Source organism: Thamnophis sirtalis, unplaced genomic scaffold (assembly GCF_051295495.1).
Source record: "Thamnophis sirtalis isolate CommonGarterSnake01/CBP01778 unplaced genomic scaffold, rThaSir2_p1.2 scaffold_4, whole genome shotgun sequence".
In the NCBI taxonomy this organism is placed as follows: Eukaryota; Metazoa; Chordata; class Lepidosauria; order Squamata; family Natricidae; genus Thamnophis; species Thamnophis sirtalis.
In genome coordinates this window covers 127,750,049-127,772,930 of record NW_028261384.1, presented here as the reverse complement: position 1 = coordinate 127,772,930, position 22,882 = coordinate 127,750,049, and the positions used below count along the sequence as shown (strand labels likewise).

The 22,882-nt window shown below is 40.6% G+C and overlaps 1 protein-coding gene across 1 annotated transcript; it reads left to right on the top strand.

Moving 5' to 3' along the window:
* Window positions 1-255: 255 nt before the first annotated feature.
* Window positions 256-22,049, top strand: LOC148046482 (vomeronasal type-2 receptor 26-like). Its single transcript, XM_087714770.1, has 8 exons — window positions 256-340; window positions 10,477-10,554; window positions 10,697-10,727; window positions 11,510-11,801; window positions 13,378-14,238; window positions 17,291-17,518; window positions 19,460-19,586; window positions 21,056-22,049. Exons 1-8 carry the CDS (start codon window positions 256-258, stop codon window positions 21,955-21,957), a joined length of 2,604 nt encoding a protein of 867 aa, XP_087570896.1. The 3' UTR covers window positions 21,958-22,049.
* Window positions 22,050-22,882: the final 833 nt, after the last annotated feature.

Genomic DNA, 22,882 nt, shown 5'->3' with positions numbered 1-22,882 from the left:
TTACAGCTTTATATTATATATTGATGAGATTAGATTTTTACAAGATTAGATTATCACATTAGATATGTCATGTCATGTCTTGTATTATTATTATTATATCTTTATAATATCTTTATTGCCTTATTGCTTTTCATTTGTTTTGAAAGAATATGCCCAAACAACTTATTGAAACTTATTCTGGGAAGCGGCTGGCTGGCAAAGAAGCCTCCCAGATGCTGCCTCTGAGAGCCGCTTTGCAAATCATGCACTAAGAACATGTCGGTGACGGCAGCAGCTTTTTCACCAAACGGAGAACTAGCTACCGTCTCTTTGAGAGTCGGTATGCAAAGCATCGGGGCTAGTGAGTGGCGACAGGGGGACCTGTTTGGGAGTGTAGCCAGCCAGCTATGGCTACTAGTTCACTGAACTGGGCAAAATTTCCACCACTGGTTCAGCCAAACCGGTGCAAACCGGCTGAATACCACTTCTGCTCTAAGGTCCCTTCCACCTGTGTTCTGATTGATTGATTGGTTATACTGCCATATTGGCATGATAAATGTAAATTGTTGTAGTATATAATTTTTTTAAACACTACACATAATGATAAATTAAAAAATATGTTGGGAAATAGCTTATCCAGTATCCCAGATAACGGGCTCAGCATTTCCATACCACCCTTATTTTTACAGTTAAATTTTGCAAGTGATTTGTGAAGCAGGGCCTGAGAGACAGAAGATAATAGTGAACTATGACTTTTTCTGTGTGAGAGAAAGAGATTCCTCAGCTTCCAAGGGCTTTAACTTTTCCATGCCAGAACACTCTGCAGTTCCAGCAGTTCCTCGGCAGTTCCAAAGCAAACAGTAATTGGGGATACTTTGTGGCACACTAAGCTGATGAAATTTTAGGGCTGAATGATGGAGTTCAGTGTCATACATACATAGAAAAATATTTCACAAGGAAGTAGATGAGGTTCTGGATATAAATAATAAGCCCTCCTCTTTTTGTACCACTCATTAAGCCCCACTCCATTAATTCTACCACAATTAGTAAATATTCAAAAATTTACTGCTGCCTTTCTACCTATTTATATACTTGCATTTGCATACTGGGTTCAAGACCCAAGTCCTGGGTGACACAGTGGAGCTCCTATTACTTGCTGGTGGCAGGAACTGGAGCAAGTAATAGGAGCTCCACTGTGTCACCCAGGACTTGGGTCTCGAACCCAGCTGTCAGCTTTTCAGCTAACAAGCTCAGTATCTTTAACTACTGAGCCATTGTGTACTACTTTGGTAGGAAGATAGCAACATTCTGTGCACATCAGCTTATAGTCATGCTGACCTCATGATCACAGAATTGTCTTTGGACAATGTTGACTCTCTTCACTAAAAAGTGAACTTGAGCACTGTGCACTAGAATTGGACATGACTGGACAGGGAAAACCTTCACATTTATCTTTCTATATAATGCCTTCAAGCGGTGGCAGTACATATTCCTCTCGTATGAACAACTTTTCAAAATCTCAATGCAGTGTAGTGTTGTGGACAAGGCCCAGTGGTGGGTTTCAAAAGTTTTTGGAACGTACTCTGTGGGTGTGGCCTCTTTTGTGGGAGTGGCTTGCCGGCCATGTGACCATTATTTTTTAAAAAAAACTTTCATGAGGATGTTGTCTTTGCATATAATCCAGCTTTTATTTTACTTGCAAGTACATATAGGTTCCTTCTGATAAAGACCCTTTTAATATTCTGAATTTGCAAAAGATGCCGATCTCTTGCAGGAGCACGAGTCATGCAAGAGCTAAACAATCTTAGCATTAGACCTGGTTTTCATGTGTCCCACTAAACCACAATAGGGTTGATTGGATTTCGGTTGAGTAATATAAACCCCAATTTGGGGTACCCCAAACACGATTTGCAATCTGTGGATTGACCCCAGGATCCCAAGTAGCCCCCAAAGTTTCTTTTGTAATTATTTACCTATTTTATTAGCTGGCCAACTCCAATGGACTTTCCTGTCCAGTATCCCTCCCCCCCTCACTTCTTTCGCCCACTACAGGCCCCGATCAAGGCAAGGAGCGAACTGGCGAACCCACCCAGATATAGAATGTGGGAACATGGTGGAGCCTTAACGGGAAACTCCCTGTTTTGCAAAACCCTCGTTCCATGACATTTTCCGCCAAACCCAGTGGGAAAAATCCTCCCAAGCCGCTTCCCCTTCTGCGTTAGCCCCATGGAAATCAGTCAACGCCACAGCCTCAAAAAGAGAAGAGGGGGCGGATTTATCGCCAAAAAGGAGCCTGGCAAAAGCCTAACGGGTTGGAAATGTTCATTCAAATCTCTGTTCATTCAAACCATTTGCTATCATCTTCTCTAGGGCAGTCTCTTGTGTATTGGCCAAAACTGTCATTGTAGTGTTAGCTTTCATGGCCACCAAACCTGGATCAAGGATTAAAAAAAAATGGGTGGGGAAAGGTGTGGCAAACTCCATTGTTCTTTCTGGTTCCTTGACCCAAGCCATGATTTACACTGTTTGGCTAACAACCTCTCCATTTCTCCATTTTGACATGTATTCCTTGTCTGAGGAAATCATCTTAGAATGCAATGAAGATTCCACTATAATGTTTTACTGTGTCCTGGGATTCATGGGGTTGTTAGCCACAATAAATTTGATGGTGGCTTTTCTTTCTAGGAAATTACCTAACAGTTTCAATGAAGCCAAACTGATTACTTTCAGTGTCTATGTGGTGGGGTTTTTATTTTGGCAGTGTTTGGTTGTCCTTTGTCCCAAGTTACCTGAAAATACTCAGTGGCTGTCAAAATCTTCTCCATCTTGGCCTCTAGTTTTGGATTACTGGGCTTGATCTTTTCCACCAAATGCTATATTTTTGTGGTGAGGCCAGAATTGAATGCTAAGAAACAACTCTTAAAGGGAAAACATTAAAAAGTCAAGGTTAATAATTCTCCTGAAAAAGATGTAGCAATAGCACTTTGACTTATATATGGCTTCACAGTGCTTTACAGCCCTTTCTGAGTGATTTATAAAGTCAACATCTTGCCCCAAACAATATGGCCCTCATTTTATTGACCTCAGAAGGTTGAAAGGCTGAGTCAACCTTGAGCCCAGTGAGATTTGATCTACCAAGTTGCAGGCAGCTGGCAGTCAACAGAAATAGCCTGCAGTACTGCATTCTAACCACTGTGCTACCACAGCTCTTATATGTGATTATATACAGTATGTGGCGAAATCCCATTCCAAGAAAGACATAATGAAATTATTTTTTTCATAAAGCTGTTAATTCCAAAGGTGCTTTTTGAAGAGTCAATTGGACTTTCTGGTTTTACTTTGAAGATATTTCATTCCTAATCCAAGAAGCATCCTTTGGGGCAACCATGACCTGGATAACTGAGAATCTCCATAGACATAAAGCTGTTAATAAACACCTCAAGTCATAAAACTGACCTCAAAGAACAGATTAAAGTTTTTTTTTTTCCTTCCGCTCTGTTCCATTTCATCTTTTAAATTAAATTCCAACAAAAAAGATTTGAGGATTCTTCTTTATCAGCAATAGACTGACTTCCTTCCTCGGTATTTGAGCCTTCTGAAGCTGAACGTCTGAAGCTGAATGTTTCCTTGCTGTCAGGTCCACAATTACTGGCTTGCATTTTGCTGGGGTCCTACGATAAAAGCAGGAGGGGGGCAGGGGTTTATTGGGTGCTATTGCTATGACTTCAAATGTTGGAAACAGGGAGGGAGGAGTGACAATGGAAGACTATTAAATTGGCTTGTACCAGGATCTTCAAGGCCATTTGCCCTGAGAATGGAATGTTACCAGCTTGACACCTCAGAGATTCTCAAAACATCTTACCAACATTGGCTGGTTGGAGGATTGGCCATGGGGGTAGGGAGTGGGAGATTGAAATAATAGCTGTTTGATGTTTAGATGTTTATTATACTTGCATGCCGCCCTATTCCCGAGGAACTCAGGGCGGCTAACAAACAAGTGAGGAAGGGGGAAATACAAAAAACAAACAAGACAGAAACAAGATACACAAAACAGATTAAAAACAACACAACAGTCACAGCAATTCAAGTGGGGCTGGGAACTCATCAGCCCCAGGCCTGCCGGAATAGCCAGGTCTTGATGGCTTTGCGGAAAGCCAAAAAGGTGGTGAGGGTCCGAATCTCCACGGGAAGATCGTTGCAGAGGGCCGGAGCAGCTACAGGGAAGGCCCTCCCCCGAGGGATAGCTTCATATTTTGTACGGGAACACCAGATTCCACCTGCATTATTGCAACTAGTTTTTTTTTCAGTTAAAAACTCCTTTGCTTCAATTAAATTTAGTCTTATTTTCCTGATCGAGTAGACTGGGGCAGGTCTAATATTTGCCTGGATTCCAGCTAATATAGTTCCCAAATAGTAATAGTTGTCTCAAAGTCCTCTACTGAGGAAAACTCACATTAGAGCCTCAAGTACATTGCTAGGTCTTACAGAAGTTGAATCTAATTTGGGCCCAGTACTCTTCAACATCTTATCTTCCTTGCCTTTCAATTGATGGAAAATCCATCAAATGCTAATCTCCAAGAATTGATGTACAAACTGAAAAGGGAAAATGATTCCTCCCTCCCTGCTTTCGTTAATCCAGAAACATGATTTCTATTTCTCTGTTCCCCCATGAAGCAATGCTTGTGAACAAATTATTTAAACTTCCCACACTTTTACTGTTACTTTCTGAACTCCATTCCTAAATCATATCATTCTTCATAATGGCAATTAAGCAGCACATAACTTCATGCCTATAACTTTCTTGGAATTCAGTTCTTTACTTTCTGAACAAGTGCTTTTCCCACTGAAGCAAAGAATACTCAGCAAACACCTTGTCTTTCTCAAATTAAATGTGCTACTTTCTGAACCTCCTGATTTTCTTCCACTAAGACAAATGTACTACTGCCTGTATTATTTGCTTTTTTCTTATTGAATTCAACAACATACAAAATTTTCAGACATTTTCTTTTACTGTTTCTTATTTGATTGCTTCTTATTATAGCTCTAAAAATTATTTGCCATTAGTTGGAAACTATTTATTATTTGATTAGCTTTAGATTTTTAGACTCCACTACTTAATAAATTGTTGGATTTCTTTTTGGGTGTATTAGGAATGCATACATCTGTTTAATCCCAACAGCAATAGTTTCATAGCAGATTCTAGTATTTTTAACATAATTTTAACAGCTCAATTCAGCATCTGTGCAGTATTAGTTGAACAGCTTGCATTTCACAGTTGTAACTTTTGAGAAAGTTTAGTAAAATTGGGAAAAATATGATTCTTGGTGCATTTTACTTATTTCCTTCATTTTGTTTCCTATAGGATAATTTCCTATGTATGAGTTAATTTGTGTCCATATAGAGAAAAAGCCATAAGGCAGTGATAGAAAACCTTTTTTGGCTTGTGTGCCTCCAACTCCCACCTCCCGCAACTGCCGCAAAAGGATGCCATGGTCGATGGTATTGAAGGCCACTGAGAGGTCAAGGAGCACTTGGATGGAGGTATGACCCCCATCCCTGGCTCTCCAGAGATCATCGATCAGCGCGACCAAAGCAGTGTCCGTGCTGTAGCCAGGCCTGAATCCAGACTGAAAGGAATCCAGATAATCGGTTTCTTCCACGGACCGCCAGAGCTGAAGGGCCACCACTTTCTCAACAACCTTCCCAACAAAGGGGAGGTTGGAAACTGGACGATAGTTGCTCAAGATGGCTGGATGATAGCAATATTTAATGCTGTCTTGATGGATTCTATTGCACCGAAATCATGGGCCGAGGCTTATATAACCATTTTGCCTAAAGTTGGAGCTGACCGTACCCAAATTAAAAACTATAGGCCCATTTCACTTTTGAATGTGGATTATAAAATCTTTGCAGCTATATTGGCAGATAGACTCAAATTTTTCCTTAACAAATTTATACACCCTAATCAGAACGGCTTCCTGCTGTCAAGGCATTTGAAAGACAATGTCAGAATTATTTTGGATGCCTTAGAATATTATGAAGCTCGGCCAGATAAACAAGTGGACTTTATGTTTCTTGACGCACAAAAGGCTTTTGATCGGATTAATTGGAATTTTATGTTGTCACAACTAGAAAACATGAAGTTTGGAGAAAGCTTCTTAAATGCAATTCGGGCAATTTATGTACGACAAACCACGACAATATTGGTAAACGGAGAAGAGGCGGGTGACATTGTGATTGGTAAAGGTACAAGACAAGGATGCCCGCTATCCCCCCTACTGTTTATCCTCACATTAGAACCCCTTCTTAGAATAGTGAGAAGCGATACACAAATTAAAGGGTTACGAGTTAAAGCTCAGGAATTCAAGGTCCAGGCTTTCGCCGATGACCTTGTTTTTATCCTGGAGGACCCTATGGCGTCTGGGATACAACTTTTATGTAAAATAGAGGAGTACGGTAGGATAGCGGGGCTACGTATAAACAAAGAGAAGACAAAACTGTTAATTAAGAATATGACTCTGAACCAGAAAAGGGAAGTACAAAGCCTGTTAGGGATCAACATGGCCCACAAAGTACAATATTTGGGAATTTGGCTGACGGAGAGATGTTCCTCTATCAAGGTAGATAACTATATGAAATTGCTACAACAGGTATCCAAAGATATGACTAATTGGAGTAGCAAACAATTGTCTCTGATGGGCAGGATTGCGACAGTCAAGACATATGTATTACCAAAATTTTTGTTTTTGTTTCAAACGGCACCAACTAAATTGGACAAAATTTTTTTTAAATCCTTGGAGACAATAGTGACACAGTTTATATGGCAAGGCAAGAAAGCACGAATCAAAGCCCAAACTTTGCAAAAACGCAGAGAACTGGGAGGCTTCGGAGTACCCAACTGGGAAGCATACTATAACGCAGCAATCATGACATGGGTGAAAGATTGGGTGATGTTGAATAGAAGGCGCCTATTGGCTATAGAGGGACATGACCTCCCCCAGGGATGGCATGCCTCCCTCTGGCAAGAAAGAGACACCCCCCATAGGTACTTCATGGGACATTATATTCGGAAGATTTTGATGGGGGTCTGGGAAAAAATGAGGAAAAAATATTATCTTAGGGTTCCGTGTTGGTTGGCAACATTAGAGGCCTTAACGCATCCGAGTTTATTTAATTGGACAAGAAACATAACATATAAAGATATCATGACAGAAGAGGGCAACATAAAAACAAAGATGGAATTAGAGCAACAGGGCAGGAATTTGGAATGGTGGGAATATTTACAGGTTAGAAACAGGTTTAAAAGTGATAAGGCACGTTTCGGGATCTACCCAAACCCTCAGGGGCTAGATAAGATCTTGTTTGGTGGAGACAAGAAAATGTTATCGAAGATCTACCAATTTTTGACCTGCCAAGATACTAATGAAGAGATGGACAAAAGCCTTCTAATAGTATGGGAGAGAAACCTAGGTTATGAAATTGAAATGGGCAAATGGTGGGATCTATGGAGTAAGACCATTAAACTTACAACATCTACTGCATTCAAAGAAAACATATACAAGATGGTTTATAGGTGGAACTTCCCCCCAACGAGGTTAGCCAAGATGTTTCCTGGGTTATCTCCATTGTGTTGGAAATGTGGAAGAAAGGATGGCACATTCTACCATATTTGGTGGTCCTGTACTGAGGCCACGAAATATTGGAAAAGGATTAAAAAATGGTTAAAAGAGGTTACCGGGGCAAACACTGAATGGAGACCTGAGAACCTGTTACTAAGCATCAAACCAGATAACATAAGCAGTTCAATATGGCATTTGAGCCTGCATATAATTGTGGCCGCAAGAATAACCTATGCACAATTTTGGAAATCCACCACTATACCGTCGGAAGATGCTATAATTAAAAAGATCTACGAATGTGCAGAAATGGACAGAATGATGGGTTGGCTGAGGGACAAAGGAGAAACAGAACATTATCTTAGCTGGAACCTATGGTATATGTGGGCGACTAGGAGAACAGCAGGGACTTAAAATGGGGAAAGTTAACATAGGTACCGTAATAGATCCCTGAATCTTGCAATGAGAAGATGTGGCGTAGAGACCTAATAATGAGGAAAGAAAGAAAAAATTGGGCTGTGAATGACTGTCACCGTGGGGGGGAGGGGGGGTTGTATGTTTAAAATGGCATTTGTATCTGTATGTTTTACTTTATATTGCTATGTATGATTTGTCTTGCTTATGTCGTTGTATTTATGTCGCTGTATTTTTCTTCCTGTTTTTTAAAGGTAATAATGTTTAATAAAAATTATATTTTTTTTAAGATGGCTGGATCCAAAGACAACTTCTTGAGAAGAGGTCTCACCACTGCAGCCTTTAATAGGGGCGGGAAAGATCCCTCCCGGAGAGAGGTGCTAACTATCACCTGGATCCAGCCATGTGTCACCTCCCTGCTGTTCGCAACCAGCCAGGAGGGGCACGGGTCCAGTATACAAGTGGAGGCACTCACCGCTCCCATGGCCTTGTCCACTTCCTCAGGCATGACAAGTTGGAACCCAGTCCATAAATTCCGCTCAAGACCTCAGCTGGCTCTGAGTAATTGGAGTCCAGGTCTGTCCGAATCCGAGCGACTTTATCCACTAGAAACTGAACAAACTCCTCAGCTCTACCTTGTAAAGGGTCATCCGCGTCCCTCCCTTTCAAGAGAGAGTGGGTTATTCTAAACAAGGCGGCTGGGCGCGATTCAGTGGATGCAATAAGAGCGGCAAAATGTGCACATTTCGACACCCGTATTGCCACGAGAGGGGTCTTCAGGAGGGGTCTCACCACCTCATCCTTTAGGAGGTGTGGGAAGAATCCCTCCCAGAGAGAGATGTTAACAATCGTCTGGAGCCAGGCACCTGTCACCTCCCTGCTGGTTGAGAGCAGCCAGGAGGGTCACGGGTCCAGTATACAGGTGGAGGCACTCACCGCTCCCATGGCCTTGTCCACTTCCTCAGGAGCGACAAGTTGAAACTCGCTCTATAAAATCCGCTCAAGACCTTTCCCCGGTACCTCGGCTGGTACCGTGCAATTGGAGTCCAGGTCCATCTGAATACGAGTGACTTTATCCGACAGAAACTGGACAAATTCCTCAGCTCTACCCTGTAAAGCGTCGTCTGCATCCCTCCCTTTCAAGTGGGAGTGGGCTATTCTAAACAAGGCGGCTGGGCGCGATTATGCTGATGCAATAAGAGCGGAAAAATGCGCACATTTTGCTGCCCGTATCACCACGAGATAGGTCCTGATATAGGCTCTCATCAGTGCTCGGTCTGACTCAGACTTACTGGTCCTCCAGCAGCGCTTCATCTCCTGGGGTTCCTCGGTGAATCAAGGAGCTCTCCTGGATCCGCTACCTCAGAGAGGCCGTAAAGGCACAATCCAGTTTAGAGCGCCCGCCACCGCTGAGTTCCAAGCAGCAACCAAGGTCTCCACCGGACTGTGGACGAGAGCATCAGGTATTACACCAAGCGCCGTCTGAAAACCCATAGGGTCCATCAGGCACCTGGAGTGGAACCACCTAATCGGTTCTTCCTCCCTACAGTGGGGGATTAGTCTCTGAAAGTCAAGCCTCAGTAGGAAGTGATCAGACCATGACAGCGGCAAGATCTCAGTGCCCCTCAAATCTAGATCACGTCTCCACTGCTCCGAGAGGAATACGAGGTCAAGTGTGTGACCCGCTGAATGAGTTGGACCCCAAATTACTTGGGTCAAGTCCATGGCTGTCATGGAAGCCATGAACTCCTGCACTCCATCAGAGTACCCGCCGAGCGAAGGCAAATTGAAATCCCCCAGCACCATAAGCCTGGGGAACTCAACTGCCAGCTCAACCACTCGAGGAGCGAGGGGAGGGCTGTTGTAATGCTGTTGGGAGGCAGGTACGTTAACAACAAGCCCAACAAGCCCATGGGTAACCATGGAGATGGCCTTGACAGAGAGATGGCTGGAATGTGCTTTTTGTTTTGACCGAAGTGCTCCCTCACTGCAGCTGCAAAGTTCATTTTCCAATTCCCCTTGCCTATGGCAACTTGAGGACAGGCCATGGATGCTTTGTGAGTTGAGGGGGCAAATGATTTAAGTTATTAAACTAGTTCTTAAACTCAAAGGGGAAATCAACTATAATGTTCTCTTTTTTTTTCCATTTACTTCCGTGGAAATTAAGTTCAAAAACAAGAGCTGGAATTAACACAGTGTTTTCACCTACATTTCTGCATACAATACTCTCTCATCTGTAATTACCAAAATAAGCATTATTATCTCCGCTTCTTGTCTGGGTGATATTCATGGCAGTAGTAACACAAATTTGTACTGAGACTAAGATGTGCTGTTAATATCCATGTAACATTCAGACAAGGCTCCTTCGTGGCTGATGTAACAAGAGCACTTGCAATACCAGTTCTGCTGAATGAATCACCATTCAAACCAAGACTCACATCTTCTTGAATTTTGTTTTATGTTTCAGTGAAAGATATTGGAAAGCAGATGGTAATGCAGAATGCTAATGTTAATGAAGCTATTATTGGTGATGTTGCCTTCTGTGGTATGCCTGTGTCCTGTGGGCCAAAGGGCTACTCAGATACTGCTGCCAGTCCTTCATAGATATTATCATGCTGGAGACCTCAATATTGCGGGCATTACTTCTCAGAATTATGTGCTTTCACATTCCATAACATTTCACAAAGCTCCCTCACCTGAACTCTTTGATGATATCATGTAAGGAGTTATTAGTTTACTTACTTAAATAAAACAATACAAATTACAAGCACCTGAGAGTAGGACAAGAAACAATGGGTGGAAATTAATCAAGGAGAGAAACAACTTACAATTAAGGAGAAATTCCCTGAGAATTAGAACAACTAATCAGTCGAACAACTTGCCTATAGAAGTTGTGAATGCTCCAACACTGGAAGTTTTTAAGAAGATGTTGGATATCCATTTGTCTGAAGTGTTGTAGGGTTTCCTGCCTAAGCAGCGGGTTGGATTAGAAGACCTCCAAGGTCCCTTCCAACTCTATTATTCTATTCTATTCTCTCTCTTCAAATGGTTATTTTAATGTTGTTGTTATTTTGGTGGATTTATACATTGAAATATCTTGTACAAACTCATTCCTGTCTTCTTATGCATGGTGCAGGATTTGTTTAAAGCTTTAAGGAACATATCAAGATGAGTACTATATGATTTATTTTCTTTCTTAAGAAATATTTTATTGCTAAATCCTTTTTCCATATTCTTTTTGTTTCCCCAAATTATGTTTTCTGTACAGTGAAATTGTTGCATATTCCATAACTTCCTGATAACTTCCTGTTAACTTCCTGTTAACTTCCTGTAAACTCATGAACTGAATACTGTTCTAAAAATCTTAATATTGGAGGTGGTCTTTGTAATGTAATTTCATAATAATATATGGGAGCCTATAATATTCTCTTAGTGTGTTTTAACATGCTTAGAATGGATGGAAAGTAATTGGCTTATACGGTTTATATATTTCTTTATAGGGTATTGACTCAGCATTACCAACATATTCTGGCACTGGTATTTGCTGTAAAAGAAATCAATGAAAACCCACAGATTTTGCCAAACATCACTCTGGGCTTCCAGATCTATAACAGCCATTTCAGTGCAAGCTGGACTTATCTTGCCTCAATGGATCTTCTCTCCACCCAGAAGAGGTTCATTCCAAACTACAAGTGTGATACTAGAAGCAATGCAGTTGCAGTCATTGGGGGACCTAATTCAAATGTCTATCTTCATATGGCCACCATTCTAGGTATCTACAAGGTTCCACAGGTAATGATTTGTTGATCAGTTTTCATTGGCAACAGATTTTCAAATTCTAACATAACCATGTTGGTTTGAATAGTCATCGCTTTTTTAAAAATCACTTTTCTGTGATAAAAGTGTGCACCTCTGTCCTTTTTGGATGTGAAAACACCTACACTTCTTGAAGTAATATATAAAAGATATGAACATTATGGAAATTTAAATGAAGAAATATTTTAGGTAAAATATTAGATAAAACATTGTGGGTTAGAAAATGTTGCAGATGTTAATTTTTTGGTCTTATCAAAATCAATGTTATTGTTTATCATTTTGCTGCTACTTGGTTGATTTTATTTGGCTACTAATTTAATGGTACTTTTATAATTAACTTTATTTTATATGAAGTACTTTTATCTTTTGTTATCCTGTAGGAGATAGAAATAGCACTTAGACTTATCTTATCACTTCATAATGCTTTTACAGCCCTCTCTAAGCAGTTTAGAGGATCAGCCTATTGCCCCCAACAAACTGGGTCCTCATTTTACCGACCTTGGAAGGATGGAAGGCTGAGTCAACCTTGAGCCTGCTGAGATTTCAACTGCTGAACTGCAGCTAGCAGTCAGCTGAAGTAGCCTACACTACTGTACTCTAACCACTGTGCCGCCTTGGCTCTTGTGAACCTTCAAATAAAATACCAGGAATAAATGATTTAATAATTAAGATGGGAGTTGGCAATGTTTTAGTCTTAGTATAACAGGAAACTGGGATTTATGTGGACTTGTTCAGTTATTAGCTATCCCAAATCAAATAAGGGAATGATAACAGTTCAGATAGATTACAGAGTGTAGTTTTGATCCATTGTGTATTATTTAAGAGAAGGAATTACATATGAATTGCAGGCTGAGGAATTCTAATCTATAAAAAGATATTATAGTTTAAAAAAATGGAGGAAAGGACAACATTTGATCTCCTTCAGTGGTGGGATTTATTTTTTTTTTACTACCAGTTCTGTGCACGTAGCTTTGTGGGTGTGGCAGGGGAAGGATACAGCAAAATCCCTATTCCCTCCCCACTCTCAAAATGTCCACTACCAGTCCTGCAGAACCTGTCAGAACTGTCTGAATTCCACTTCTGATCTCTTTCCATGTAGATATATTCACTATTACTATTAGTCTTCTCATCGTTCCTATCAACCATCTCCTCCCACTTATGACTGCAGGACTGTAACTTTCTTGTTTGTATCCTTATAATTTATATTGATATTGATTGTTTCCTGACTGCTTATTTGTACCCTATCTTGACGAATCTATCTTGTCTTTTTATGTACACTGAGCACATATGCACCAAAGACAATGCCTTGTGTGTCCAATCACACTTGGCCAATAAAGAATTCTATTCTATTCTATTCTATTCTATTCTATTCTATTCTATTCTATTCTATTCTATTCTATTCTATTCTACTCTACTCTACTCTACTCTACTCTACTCTACTCTACTCTACTCTACTCTACTCTACTCTACTCTACTCTACTCAGCATTTAACCAACATACCACTTCCAGAAGCACTGTTTTGGAAATGTGTTCTTTCTTATCAATTCCTTAGCTATCCTATGGTTCTGCGCCAGTGCTGGATTACAAAAATCAAGATGCTTTTGTCAACCAGATGTTCCCCCAGGGCATGCATCAGTACAATGGGATTCTTCACTTACTTCTTCATTTTAGATGGACATGGATCGGAGTGCTGTATCTCAGTGATGACAATGGGGAGAGATTTGTGCAGAATGTACTTCCATCATTTTCCCAGAATGGCATCTGCTTTGATTTTATTCAGAGGCTACCCAAACAAGGGTTTTCTAATGCTATTGAAACCCTTGTGGAAGATGGGATTAAAACATACAAGATCATCAGCAGAAACACTTCCAATGTCTTGGTCATACATGGAGAACTACAAACCATGTCAGTTCTTATCCTACTGCTAGGAATGCCAGAATATCTTGGCATGGACAAATCAGAAGGAAAAGTCTGGATTATGACAGCTCAGATGGATTTTGTGTCTTATTCTTTTAAAAAACCACAGGACATAGACTTCATCCATGGGGCAATATCCTTTGCAGTTCACTCAAAGAATGTGTTAGGATTCCAGACCTTTCTTCAGACCAGAAATCCCACCTCAGAAAAAGAAGATGATTTCCTCCAGATCTTTTGGGAACATGCATTTGACTGTTCTTTACCCAAACCCAACATAGACAACCCATCTGGGACACTTTGCACTGGGAAGGAGAACCTAGAAAGTCTCCCTGGGACTCTTTTTGAAATGAAGATGACTGCCCACAGCTACAACATCTACAACGCAGTCCATGCTGTAGCACATGCTGTGCACTTCATGTATTTATCACAGTCCAAGCAGAGACAAATAGGAAAAAATGAGCAGCAGAAGAACCTTTTCAGTCAAATCTCCTGGCAGGTAAAAACAGAATGGGAGGATGGTGCTATGACACAAAACAATCTGTTGTGGCCAACCAGCGGAGCTGGCAATAGAGTCGGACAGTGAGAAGGTTGGGGAGAAGTATGGGCCAGTCCTGGAGGCTGGGGAAGGCTCAGACGAGGGCTCTGCATTGGAGGCAGAGATGGGGCTGATGCCATCTGGCAGTGATTAGGTGCTTACAGAGCTAGACAGGAGTGAGGCAGAGGAACAGCTGGAGCCTGTTCCCAGTGTGCGCATGCACAGAGCAATGAGAAGAAAAGAACAACTCAGAAATCAGGGTAGACTTGGGAGTAAAATCACAGGTAAAAGGTGATTGGTCCCTTTCATAGGAAATAAAAGAGGAGAGAAGGGGGAGTGGGCTTTTGCAGGAAACAATTTGTTCATTTGGTCATTAGATTAATTTCAGGAGTGTGAAGATCTGTCCATGAATTTCAGAGACTCTGTGCCTGATCTTTCCTTGCACAGCACTTCATTTGGAAAATATTTACATGGCAGCTTTCCAGGATAGACAAGGACTGTAGTCATAAATATTCCTTTGAAAGATTGTTTGCCGGGCCTAGTTGAATGCAAATGAAAGGAATTCACATTTTTTTTAAATAAAAGGGGTTTTGTCGGGACCAGGACTCTGCCTCATGCTTTTTGAGGAAGCCTAGGTCAGAACACAATCTACCAAAACTATAAATAAAAAGTGTAAGTTTTGAACCTAAAAAGTCAGTCTCTCCTGACTTCATATAAGAAGAAAGAGTGAGCACATTTCTGAATTTTGATTGAAGTGAGTCAGATTGTGTAGCTTGCTGTCTTACAGGGATTTCATCATGATTTGCCCATGTTGTTGGGATATTGAGCTGGGATGGTGCAGTGGTGAGAGTGCAGTACTGCAGGTTTCTTCTGCTGACTGCTGGCTTCCTGCAATTTGGCAGTTCAAATCTCACCAGGCTCAAGGTTGACTCATCCTTCCACCCTTCCGCGGTGGGTAAAATGAGGACCCATATTGTTGGGGGCAATATGCTGACTTTGTAAAACCATTTAGAGAGGACTGTGAAGCACTGTAAAATGGTACATAAATCTAAGTGTCATTGCTATATAAAATAGCCTGAATCAGAATTGAATCCTAGTCATTTGTTTTATTAATCTGAGTTTATTAAAGTCAGACTTACAGCTAAGCACAGAATTTGTCACTTTGTGTTGTGATTTTAAAAGGAAAAATACATTCTACAGCTTAGTATAACATCACAAATTCATTCTAAGAATAATAAATGTCATTACATCTGTATAAGATTGAAGAGATAATAATTATAAAAGAGGAGGTTATCACATTCAAATGCCCTCTTTTCAGATAGGAAAACAGTTGAGACACTCTATAAGTAACTTAGTTGTCAACGTCTCCTAATCCACTTGCATGTTCACATTATAATCAGTAGAAGACTTAACTGCATGTCAACTCAGCTTATGAAGGACTCTCAGTGCATTAGAGGCAAAAACAATTTTGTTTAGAGTAGATTCATATTATGATCAGTGGCTAAGATGCTGAGCTTGTCGATCAGAAAGTTTGGCAGTTTGGCAGTTTGAATATGTAGTATCGCATAATGGAGTGAGCTCCTGTTACTTGTCCCAGCTTCTGCCAACCTAGCAGTTCAAAACCATGTAAAAATGCAAGTAGAAAAATAAGAACCACCTTTGGTGAGAAGGTAGTAGCATTCCATGTGCCTGCACTGTTTAGTCATGCTGGCCACATGACCACAGAGACATCTTCAGACAGTGCTGGCTCTTCACCTTTGAAATGGAGATGAGCACTGCCCCCTAGAGTCAGGAATGACTAGCACATATGTGCTAGGGGAACCTTTACCTTCACCTATCTAATGTAACTTTTTGTGACAAGAAATTGTTATTATTATGGTTTGTGATCCAGCTGTTTACACTGGATTTGGGATTTTAGTCCACCTATTGAGTCCCTTGCAAGAACCTGGGATGGGCACATGTGAATGTTTAATGGTGTTAAACATATCATCGTAGGATGTAAACTTCTAGGAGGAGGAAGAGGAGGACTTTCCTGCCTTTTTCCACCTCCCTCCCTTTTCTTTACTTTTATTCTATTATTTGACTTCTGTTTTAAATTCTCTCATCTCATGAAAAACAATTACAGAATTTTCACCCCTTCCATACAGCTTTATAATTTAACTGCCTATTAAAACAAAACAACACAACAAAAGTAAATAAACTGGAACTGGGGCAGGTGATAGTGACAAGAATCACACTGATCTGAAAATAGATATCTTGAACACCAATGCTCCCTTTCTCCATGACTTTTAACAAAAATGAATGTCATGTGTAATTATTTCTGGTTTGAATATAATTTCAAAGTAACCTATTGTCCAAGCTCTGAAAGCAGAACTTTTTAGAAGTTTTTGAAATATGGGCAGTGTGACTATGAGATCTCTGTCCAGCCTCAATTGATTTTTTTTAAAAAAAATATGAATATGGTAACAATTAAAATACTCTGATCAAGACTTGTGTTTCTTTCAAAGTTGAAATCCAACCTAGTTAAGAGCATTCTTGTAAATAATCATAATGCACCACTTGAACACCATAGGCATTTACAAAATTGCCATCAGGCAATTGTAGAAGGTGGCTTTACTTGGAACAGCTTCCATCCTGAGATGATATCTGTAGCACCATCAAACATCCAGATTTGCCTATTCCAGGTCCTTGGTAAGGACTCACTAGATAGACAAAAATGCTGAACCCAGTCTGAACCTCAGGCTGACTGTGTGATGATCAACAACAACAACAATGACAATAATAATACATTTTGTCAGTTGAATATAATTCCCACATGATTTCCTTTTTAATCTTGAATGTTTATTGATTGTTGTTTCTATTTCCCCTAATATAAATATTATTTTATCCAATATGCTAATATGCCTCCTTATTTTTAATTTTATAGAATGTTAATGTTGTATATGCAAATATGTTTGTCTGTCTGTCTGTCCATCCATCCATCCTCTTTTTTGCATTTTTCTTTCACTTTCAGCTTCATCCCTTTTTGAGAAAAATCTCATTCAACAATAGTGCTGGTGCCATTATCTCTTTTAATCAAAATGGTGAACAAATAGTGGGATTTGATATTATAAACTGGGTAACCTTCCCAAACCAGTCTTTTCATAGAGTCAGAATTGGAATGATAGACCCATATGCTTCTTCAAAAAATGCATTTCTCATTGACGACAGTCATATTGTGTGGCCTCTCAGGTTTACCCAGGTAAGCATGCATCTATTTAAAGTTTTCAGACATTACTGAAAAGTTAGAAAATTTATTTATTTCTGAACTGCTGATCTCCCTCAAGACTCCCTACTGGACCCTGGGTTCTGTACACATGTTAAAATATCAAAATAGTGTACATATAGATGTAGATGTAGACGTAGGCAGAGACAGAGATAGATAATATAGATATAGATAGATATATGGAAACAAGAATAATTAAACATATTAAGGTAAATGTTCCCCTCACACATAGTCATTCCCGACTCTAGGGGGCAGCGCTCCTCTCTGTTTCAAAGCCGAAGAGCCAACGCTGTCTGAAGATGTCTCTGTGGTCATGTGGCCAGCATGACTAAATGCTGACGGTACAGAACACTATTACTTTCCCACCAAAGGTGGTTCCTATTTTTTTTTTTACTTGCATTTTTACATGTGTTCAAACTGCTAGGTTGGCAGAAGCTGGGACAAGTAACGGGAGCTCACTCCATTAAAATTAGTTAAAAGGGGAAGGGAAAGCTCTCAGGGGACTAATCAGCCTCAGGGCTCCGTTCTCCTCTGTGCTCCCTGCGTAAAGCTGCAGACTTTTTAAACTCATTTTTGGAAGGCTAGGAGAATGGGGACCTGCCTCACTTTGTGGGGTGGGGAAAGGTATTTCACAGGGCAGGGCAATAGCAAAGTTCCCTTTCTAGATTCAGCCAGTCAGAGTTTTTTGACTGATAGGGTGGAACAGGCTGATGTAATGGAATGAAGATAGTCCTCTGGGTAGCCTGGTCCCATACAATGCAGCTCATAGAGCAAAAGTGTTACATATACCATTCTTTGGGTTCCTAAAATTGTTCATAGGACCACATTTTATACCAGTTGAAGCTTCTGGATACTTTTCAAGTGTAGCCCCAACTACAGCCCAATGCAATGTGTGTGTGAGAGAGAGAGAAAGAGAGAGAGAGAGACCGCCTGAGAGACCGCCTCCTGCCAATTACCTCCCAAAGACCGATTTGATCGCACAGACTAGGTCTTCTCCAGATCCCATCTGCCAGCCAATGTCGGCTGGCGACCCCTCGGGGGAGACCCTTCTCTGTTGCAGCTCCGGCCCTCTAGAATGAGCTCCCCGTGGAGATCCGGACCCTTACGACCCTCCAGGCCTTCCGTAAAGCCACTAAGTCCTGGCTGCTCCGGCAGGCCGGGGGCTGTTAAAGTATCCAGCCCCACGGTAACTATGAATGTTGTGTGTGTTTTAAACTGTTGTTTGTCTTATTTATTCCCCTCCCCTTTGGAGTGGGCGGCATACAAGACTAATAAACTATAACTATAACTGTGTGTGTGTGTGAGAGAGAGAGGGGGGGAGGGAGGGAGAGAGAGAGAGAGAGATCAAGTGGAGAGACTCCTTATTGCCTATAAACATAATTTATTGGTGCTTGCCCTGATGTTAGGTAGAGCAAGACTTTGATTTAGATGGAAACACATCTCCCTAAATTTATTTCTTCCAATACTCTCTGTTCATGAACACAGATCAGTATGTTGAAAAAATTAGACTCTAGCCTCTTGAATGACTTCACACAGAATGGTAAACTCAGTCGTGCCATTATCATCATAATAAAACTGGGAGCATAGTACTGCATTTATAAGTATCAATGTTTTTCTGGATAGGTTTCCAAGATCTGTCTTTGCAAATATACAAAACATTTGTCAAACTCACCACAGAACAAGTATATTATAATCATATTGACAGAAGATGAAATATAGCCAAATGCATTTGATTTGCTTGGAGTTTTATTTAGTGACAAGGGTATAACAAGAATTGACATCAAAGGAGAAAACAATGGAAATGTCCTTTATGCATTGTGATATCCCAAAAAAGTTTAGCCAAACTATAGTTAAAACTGCATCCAAAGCTGCAATAAAATCTTCTGTGCTACATTTTACTCTTTCTTTCATGTCTAGGGATATCCCCTTTCACTGTGTAATGACAATTGCCAAGAGGGTTATAGTAAAAGAAAGAAGGAAGGAAAGCCATTTTGCTGTTATGATTGTTTTCCGTGTCCAGAAGGAAAGATATCAAATCACAAGGGTAAGATATATTCTCTATAGCATCTAGCTGATACATAGGAGGAAGTATGACTCTGTAGTATGAATGTTTTGTGTTTGACTTGGAAAGGTTGGTTCAGAATGCAGAGAAATACGAACAGAAGACCTAACTGTAATCACGCAAGGGCGCGCGTGCGCGCGTGCACACACACACATACACTGGAATGCCTCGAGCAATTTCAATCAAACTTAGTACACATGACTTACTCTCTGGAAGCAAATACTGTGGGGGGTAAGACACCCCTAACACCCATCAGGGTGTGTGTTCTGTTAAGATACAGCCTGTTGTGCCTTAAAATGGCTTCTACTGTACTGCCATAAAATGGTTTCTACTTCACAGTGCAGTGGAGTTACTATGGCAATGGCTTCACAATACTCCACAAGGGGGCGCCCTCTGATATGGAGGAAATCCAACATTAGAAATTACGTTTGGTCCGGACATTTTCCCCCTATAAATAAATACAGGGGCAATGCCGGGTTATTCACTAGTGGATTATATAGTATGAATGTCCTTGGGGAAAGAAAGGAAGTGCTTAGGAAACAAGAGAAGATAAGGGAGGCATGACCCCACAGTTGCTTAATAGTCATAGAAAGAAGCTGCTCTAATGGATAAAGTAGTAGCAGGGGTGAGAAATTGGTTCATTCACACTTGAAAGATTCTGTTAAATGCAACCTTACAAAAAAGTTGAACTAGTTAATTTGGTCATGTTTGCCTGGGATGGCTGTCATAACACCAATTGTTGGAAGCAAACTTTTTCCAGAATTATATAGTTATCGCTCTGCCATATTGTTCTGGAAAAAGATGGGGCTGCTTTAATGAATCCACAGGTTATTTGCATTCTGTCAAGGTGCAAAGCAGTTCCTCTGAATCAAATTCCTCCGAGCCTGAACCATAAACTGTAATGCATCAAATTGTCAGAAGATTTTGCATTTCAAGTCCAAAACATTTCCCTCTTGTACTGGTTGTAAGTAACACATTACGACTTGTAGCAATTCTGAAGGGTTATTCAGAGAAGCTGAGTTTGCTTTCTCATAGCAAGAAAAAAACCAAAACTTCTAGGACCCTGATGGTGAACCAATGGCACTCTGTGGGCATGCCCAGCTATTGCCCTAGCCCAGGTTCACTACAATATGCACTTCCTGCTAGCCAGCTGGTCTTTGGTTCTCTGCCACACAAGCATGGAGGAGGGGCACATGCAAGGGATGTGAACATGGATGCATGGGGGTGGGCAGGGCACATGTGCAGGGAGTGCATTTTGTGGATTTGCATGCATGTCTGTGCACCCCACTTGTGCCTTATTTTGGCCTTGAAGGCCTCCTGCACCAACCTGGAAGCCAAAACGAGGTGTTGGGGGGGGGATGCTCGAGGCCTCTTGCACCTCAGTTTTGTAGGTTCTTTTGAGTTTCTCTGACAATCCTGATCCACCTTTACATGATATGTTTCTTTTTCAGATGCAGATACATGTTACCCATGTCTGACAAATCAGTATCCAAATCCTCAGCGACGTTTATGCGTTCCAAAAACTTTCAGTTTCTTATCTCTTAAAGAACATTTAGGGGTATCTTTGGCTGTTCTGGCTCTTTTCTATTCTTTCCTGACTATCCTGGTGCTTTGGCTTTTTATTAAGCATCGAGACCTCGCAATAGTAAAGGCCAACAACCGGAGCCTCACCTACCTTCTCCTGCTCGCTCTCCTGCTCTCCTTCATCTGTGCTTTATTGTTCATTGGGCCACCAGAGAAGATTACATGTCTCCTTCGCCAAACTGCTTTTGGCGTCATCTTTTCACTAGCGGTTTCTTGTATATTGGCCAAAACCATAATTGTGATTCTGGCCTTCGTGGCCACCAAACCTGGATCCAAGATAAAGAAATGGTTGGGGAAAAAGCTGGCTTATTCCATTATCCTTTCCTGTCTGTTTATTCAAATTATGATTTGTACTATATGGTTGGCAACAGCTCCTCCGTACCCAGATGCTGATGTGTATTCATTGAATACAGAGGTTATATTGGAATGTAATGAAGGCTCCTCTACCATGTTCTACTGTGTTCTGGGTTTTATGGGATTTCTGGCCATTGTCAGTTTTACTGTGGCTTTTTTAGCCAGAAAACTCCCGGACAATTTTAATGAAGCTAAATTTATTACTTTTAGCATGCTGGTCTTTTGTAGTGTCTGGCTCTCCTTCATTCCATCTTACCTGAGCACCAAAGGAAAATACATGGTAGCTGTGGAGATTTTTTCCATCTTGACCTCCAGTTTTGGGTTACTGGGATGCATTTTTTTCCCAAAATGTTTTATCATTTTGGTGAAACCTGATTTAAAAATTGGAACATCTTTAACAAGAAGAAATCAATGAGAGGGAAAATTTCAAATCCCTCAATTTGGGGATGGGTGAGGGAAACTTCAGGGTACACTCTACGTATGATGCTGTTCAATAAATGTGGAAATCTTATCTTTTGTGTTGAGTTATTTTAAGTGGGAACCAGAGATGGTATTCAGCAGGTTCTGGCCAGTTCTGGAGAACCAGTAGTGGAAATTTTGAGTAGTTTGGAGAACTGGTAAATACAATCTCTGACTGGCCCTCCCCCATCTATTCTCTGCCTCCTGAGTTCCAGCTGATTGGAAGGAAATGGGGATTTTGGAATATCCTTCCTCTGGGGTGGGGTGGGAATGGAGATTTTACAGTTTCCTTCCCCTGTCACGCCCATCAAGCCACACTCATCAAGTCATGCCATGCTCACCAAGCAACACCCACAGAACTTTTAGTAAAAAAAATTGAATCCCACTACTCATGGGAACAGATAAGGTTTGTTGATAATAGTCTCTTTTCCATCTCTTTTAACATTTTCCAAACCTTTAAGCACGTGTATTAAAAATAGAATTACATGGACTGGATGAATGGAAGAAATATGAACAGGTCTACCCTATATGTTTAAATAATATTGTGATTGATATTAGAATTGTATATTGAAACACTGAACAAAACGTTAATATATACAGATGTGAAAAGTTAAATAAGAGAAATATGAATAATAAAGCAGGTGACAGATTGAAGACAGAAACATCTTTGACTACAATGGTGACATGAATAAAAGTTAGAATAGAAATATAAATAAGAGGGGACACACACACACACAAACACACACCAAATTGAAAGATGGTAGTATTAGATATGTTTAAACAATAAGAAATGAAAATAAAATGTAATAACTATGTGTAATAATATTATGTTTATGTGTACTAAAATGTATGATACCCAGGTGTCAAACTGTTCACGCATT

Coding starts and splice junctions, on each gene's coding strand:
- LOC148046482 (XM_087714770.1), top strand. CDS start 256: ATGTCGGTGACGGCAGCAGCTTTTTCACCAAACGGAGAACTAGCTACC. Junction 341..10,476: donor TATGCAAAGCATCGGGGCTA/GTGAGTGGCGAC, acceptor TTTATGTTTCAG/TGAAAGATATTGGAAAGCAG. Junction 11,802..13,377: donor GTATCTACAAGGTTCCACAG/GTAATGATTTGT, acceptor TCAATTCCTTAG/CTATCCTATGGTTCTGCGCC.